Raw genomic sequence first — 4,976 nt, 5'->3', positions numbered from 1 at the left:
CTACTAATACTGGTTATTTATAAAATAATATTATATATTACACTCTCGATATACTCTTATAGGGACATAATAATTTTATTTCTATTTTTTTTAAAGGAAAATTTTCAAAGTTATCTAGTAATGTTAGCCCCATAATAATAGGATAAACTAAATAGGATGAGAATGAGTTATAAAAAACTACCCTTATCTATGCTAAAACAATATATATTACAAGTATAGCCGAGTTGCCATACATATAATATTTTTTCATTCAATAAATTTGGCATTGAAGGATAACCTTTGGTCTAATAATAGTTACAAACTTACAAGAAAATGCAGAACAACATAGGAGTTCATTGATTAATCTTGATCCATAAAATTCAATACAATACTGTTTTCGTTCATGCCTTTTTATTAACGAACACCAGCAGAACATTCAATTCACAAACGTGAAACAGAGAACCCCAGAAACGTTGGCCTATTCACTTCACTTTCTCAAGGTACAATCTTGTAGCTTTTCATCTTATCTATCCAGGAAATGAAGGAATTCTTGGAGTTCCTGAACCCCAAGAATCCATGCTCTTTGCTCTTGTTCATACTATCGATTAGAGCTTCCCCTCCCAGCGTCAGGTCTGCAAACCACCACACCCCAACTTCTTCCAACTTCGTAGGCTGCAGTTGATTCTCCCTTATAATCTCTTCCCAAACAGCATCCTTGCCCTTCATCATCTCTACTAGGCTCAGTTTCTCACCTTCTTCAAATCCATAATCCTCAATCCCAAATTGCTCAGCCAACACTTTCCAGAAGTGTTTCCACCTGAACACGTCCCCGTTGTTGCAGTTAAATGCTTCGTTCCTAGCATACGGATCCACGGCCGCCCATATATGCTGCTCGGCGATAAGATCCGCATCCGAAGCCACCGTGTAACAGTCCCATGCCGCTTTGGTGCCGGGGAATTTCAAGGGGAGCCGCTCGTGCTTGCAGATAGCGGCGTACACGCAAAGGGTGCCGATGAGGTTCATCAAGCTTAACGGCGAGAACCCGAATATGACGTTGGGTCTGTGAACGGACCAAGTCAAGCCCTCTTTTTTGTCGGCCTCCTCGAACAGAATATCTTCGAGTGTGTAATAGAAATTCGGCACCTCCAATCGGGGCAGGTCCTCCGTGAAAGGAGGATCGTGGGGCTCAATCTTACCTAAGGCCTCGAAGGGTCCAAAGTAATGCTTGGTCCCGGTCTGGAGGCAGACGTGGCGGAGATTCGGCGCGTTCGGAATCACCGCACGGAGCACGTTACGGAACATGGCGCCGTTGGCCTCGCAGTTCTCGGCCTCGGTCGATCGGCTGACCCAACTGACGTAGAAGATGTGGGTGACATCGGTCAATGGAGAGAGCTTGGCCTCGGTGTCCTCCAGATCCGAGACGTCGCACTGGATGTACTCAATCGGGTGGTCGGCGTTCCAGTCGGGACGCGGCCGGCGTGCCACACCGTAGACCTTCCATGGCCCACCTGGGGTGTCGGAGAGAGGGAGAATTTCAGCTAGGCTGTTGCCCACGATGCCAGTCACACCAATCACCAGTCCCACACTCTGGAAGCTTCTCGGTTGCTCATCTTCCTCGAATTTCTTCTGCAAAACGAATCAGCAACAAGACCATCAACAAACTTAATTTCAACTAACAAAGATTAAAACGATAAGAATAAAAGAAAGAGATTCTGATGCTATGGACGAATGTTTTTGGATCCATTTTACCTTGGCAGCGCCAATAGCTCCAGCCCACCACCAGCTCATTTTCTTGATGAAAATCGATACGAGGGAAAAGAAAACAGAAGATAACCAATAACCAAAGAAAAAACAAATGGGACAGAGGAGGAGAGGATTAGGTGAATGTGTAACTAACGGTCAGTGTCGATCCGAAATTCACAGGGCGTGAATGCTCTGAGTCTGTGTACGGGATTCGACCTTGCTTTGCAGTTTTTGGGTTACTATTTCCAACTATAATATTATTAACAAGAAGTAATTAATTATTGGCAGATGACACTAGACATGACATGTCATCGACAGTTCCGTGTTCCCTGTTCTGTCTAGAACCTTCGCATTTTTATTGTTTTTTTTTCTTGTTTTTTTTTAATGTATATATATATTTTATGACCTGATAAATTAGGTTATAAAGTTATTTTATAATTGGTTTTATAATATTTTGATTATAGCACTTTATTTTTTTAATTTGAACAATATTGTTGAATTTTATCTAAAAAATTTTTTATTATATTTATTGATGTAAGATATATTTTAAAATTACTTAATTATTCTCTTGAGTAATCCTTGTTTTAAAAGAGAAACGATCTCAACTTATATCATCATATCTCATATCATTATTATAATTTTGATATAAAATATAATAAATAACTTAATTTTTTTTAATTTTAAAATAATAATAATAATAAAAAATAATATTATAATAATATTTTATTCAACTTTTAATATTTATTTCAAAACATTTCATCTTAACTCACTATTTCAACTGCACCTAAATACCAAAATATATACGTATTGTAACATCTTCGTCGTTAGATACTACTACTACTACTATTAGTATTATTATTATTTATTTAAAGATCACTTACAAAAAATGTTTTGCTAGCTCCCTGTTTGTCTGGTTTCAATGGGAAACTTTGCTAAATAACAGTGCTGAGAAACTGAAATTCAGATATTGGTTCTCTCTATCCTTATGGTAAAGAAATTGAAATTAAGGTATTATGCCTTGTTCCATTTCTCCTACTTATTTTTTCAAGATATTTTCTCTTGGATGCCTTGTTCAAATGTATGCAAATTATGTTATTGGCTTAACTTTTTATCTCTGGAAGAATGGCATTAAAAAGCTCTTTTACCATTTTGTTGATCTTTGCATAATGTGATGAGTTTTTATTGTGAAACGTGCAGTAATTATGATGAATGATATGGAAAAGTAAAGAAAGAGAGAAAGCGAATAGCACATAGATGTAATGTGGTTCGACAGTGTGCCTACATATACAAGAATGAGCGGTTACCGAAATTTTTACTATAAAAAAATACGATTACATCATGTGTATTTTATTAACCCTAACCGTACATGTATATTTTGAAAATCCTAAAATATCCCTATTAATCGTCCCAGCCCATAAAACAATAAATTACAAGCCCAAAAGTCCGCTCCCCTCGCTCCACTCCGGCATCAACTTGCTTTCTTTGGATACGTGTTTCACTCTATATGAGCCACATCATACAATAGTTTTATCACTTTATATGCTACTTTTTGCATTTTGATGATGAGTGATTGCAAAGCCACATTTTTTTTTCCTCTGCTTCTGTGAAAGGTGCCTTCTTAAAGTCCTCGTTCTTGTGATACATGTACTAGTTCAGGTAGTCCTTGATCGTATTTGACTAACACATTCATTTGTAATTTTGAGTTTTGACCATCTTGTGCAAACAGAGGCCCATCATGCCAATTTTAGGTGGAGTGGCCATGGCATCTTTCACTGAGGCATCTTTGGTAGGTGGATTTCCATGTGCATTTCTCAGGAGTAAGATGGAAATTGTTTAATTTTCTTGTACAATACAACATTTTCAACCTTTTAGTTCCAAGGATTCTTGTAACTCATTGTATTCTTTGTGCCTATGCGGTTTGAAGATACTGCTGGTTTAATTAGAATAAGTCTAGTATTTTTCTTCGTCCTCAGGAATTCATCTCTTTGGAATTTCATGTTTCATACTTTTGTTGATCAAGGGAAACCGAGACAAAATAATGACGTGCATCCATCACTTTCGAGTTTTAAAGATGATTGATGCATTGCAGAACTCTGAGTCGTGTAGACTGCTCTCCATCTTCCCTCAATTTGATTTAATGTTCTTTGGTTTAATTTTCTTGCAATATTCAATAAAGTTTGTGATTCAAGTTTTTATCTCATCTCTACATATGTTTTTGAGATGAAAATCTCCTTTGGAGGGCAAATTTTCACCCAGCTAGATATTTAAATGGCTTTCACTCCATTGCAGGACAAGATTTCTGTAAGTATGTTGGATTTGATGTGCTTTGTACTTTGATGTGTCTTGAGAAGTCTAAAGTTGCTCACAAATATAATATATGTAGTTGCTTTATGCATTGTAATATAATGTAATTGCTTAGAATATAAAGAAAGTACTTTGTGTAATTGTTTTGTGGATTGTAATATAATGTAATGTACGGTATGTAATTTTTTTTATGCATTTTGTTTCAATATTAATTTTTAATTTTGTAACACATTATTTCCGGTGATCTAGAATCGTGGCAATTAAGCTTTTCTGTCACAACCGCTTATTTGTGGCAACAGGCATAGACGCAAAATATCTATTTGTGACAAGACAAATTTTTACAATATTCACTACAAAATGTATGAAGTAATGGTCGGGAATTATTATTTACAGTGATTATACCACTGCAAACAAACATTGGCGACTATTACTCATTTGTGGTCGCAAAGAAGTATTTGTAGTGGTATAATTGCTCATTTGTTACGCTGTAACAAGAATTTGCAATGAAATCTCAATATTATAGCCTACCTTTTCCGAGGAGAACAAATTGTTGCAAAAGAATTTTACCGGTAATAATTAACATGGTTGGTGCATTTTTGCGATGACCTTTATGACTTTTTGTGGTGTTTTGAATCGTCACAATAGTTCATAGCTTTCGTGATACTTTTTTATATTGCTGTTAAAAACTTTTTGAGACGAATTAGAGCTGACCATCTAGAGGCGAAAGTGCTCGGACACCAAAATCCATTTGCGGTGCAATTTGACCTTTTTGAGACAATTAAAATCGCCACAAAAACTGCTATATGCTGTAGTGCCTAGACATTATAATATATATTTTAAAAAAATTATATATTGATCTCCAAACTTTTGATTAGTAACTTGTTCTATTTCATGCTCACTCTTCTTTCTTTCTATGTTATTCATGAGAAATTTCACAATTTCTTATTTTC

General features: G+C 36.1%; 1 protein-coding gene across 1 annotated transcript; it reads right to left on the bottom strand.

Moving 5' to 3' along the window:
* Nucleotides 1-313: 313 nt before the first annotated feature.
* Nucleotides 314-1,957, bottom strand: LOC122299515 (3-oxo-Delta(4,5)-steroid 5-beta-reductase-like). Its single transcript, XM_043109874.1, has 2 exons — nucleotides 1,729-1,957; nucleotides 314-1,605 (listed from the first exon to the last, which is right to left on the bottom strand). The coding sequence occupies exons 1-2, from the start codon at nucleotides 1,765-1,767 to the stop codon at nucleotides 475-477; spliced, it is 1,170 nt and encodes a 389-aa protein (XP_042965808.1). The 5' UTR covers nucleotides 1,768-1,957; the 3' UTR covers nucleotides 314-474.
* Between the last annotated feature and the right edge of the window lie 3,019 nt (nucleotides 1,958-4,976).

Source organism: Carya illinoinensis, chromosome 16 (genome assembly GCF_018687715.1).
Source record: "Carya illinoinensis cultivar Pawnee chromosome 16, C.illinoinensisPawnee_v1, whole genome shotgun sequence".
NCBI lineage: Eukaryota > Viridiplantae > Streptophyta > Magnoliopsida > Fagales > Juglandaceae > Carya > Carya illinoinensis.
This window is presented reverse-complemented; position numbering and strand designations above follow the sequence as displayed.

What these genes read in the sequence shown, in the direction of transcription:
- LOC122299515 (XM_043109874.1), bottom strand. Translation starts at nt 1,767, where the DNA reads ATGAGCTGGTGGTGGGCTGGAGCTATTGGCGCTGCCAAG. An exon ending in GAGCTATTGGCGCTGCCAAG is followed by an intron (nt 1,606 to 1,728) that starts GTAAAATGGATC and finishes TTCGTTTTGCAG; the next exon opens with AAGAAATTCGAGGAAGATGA.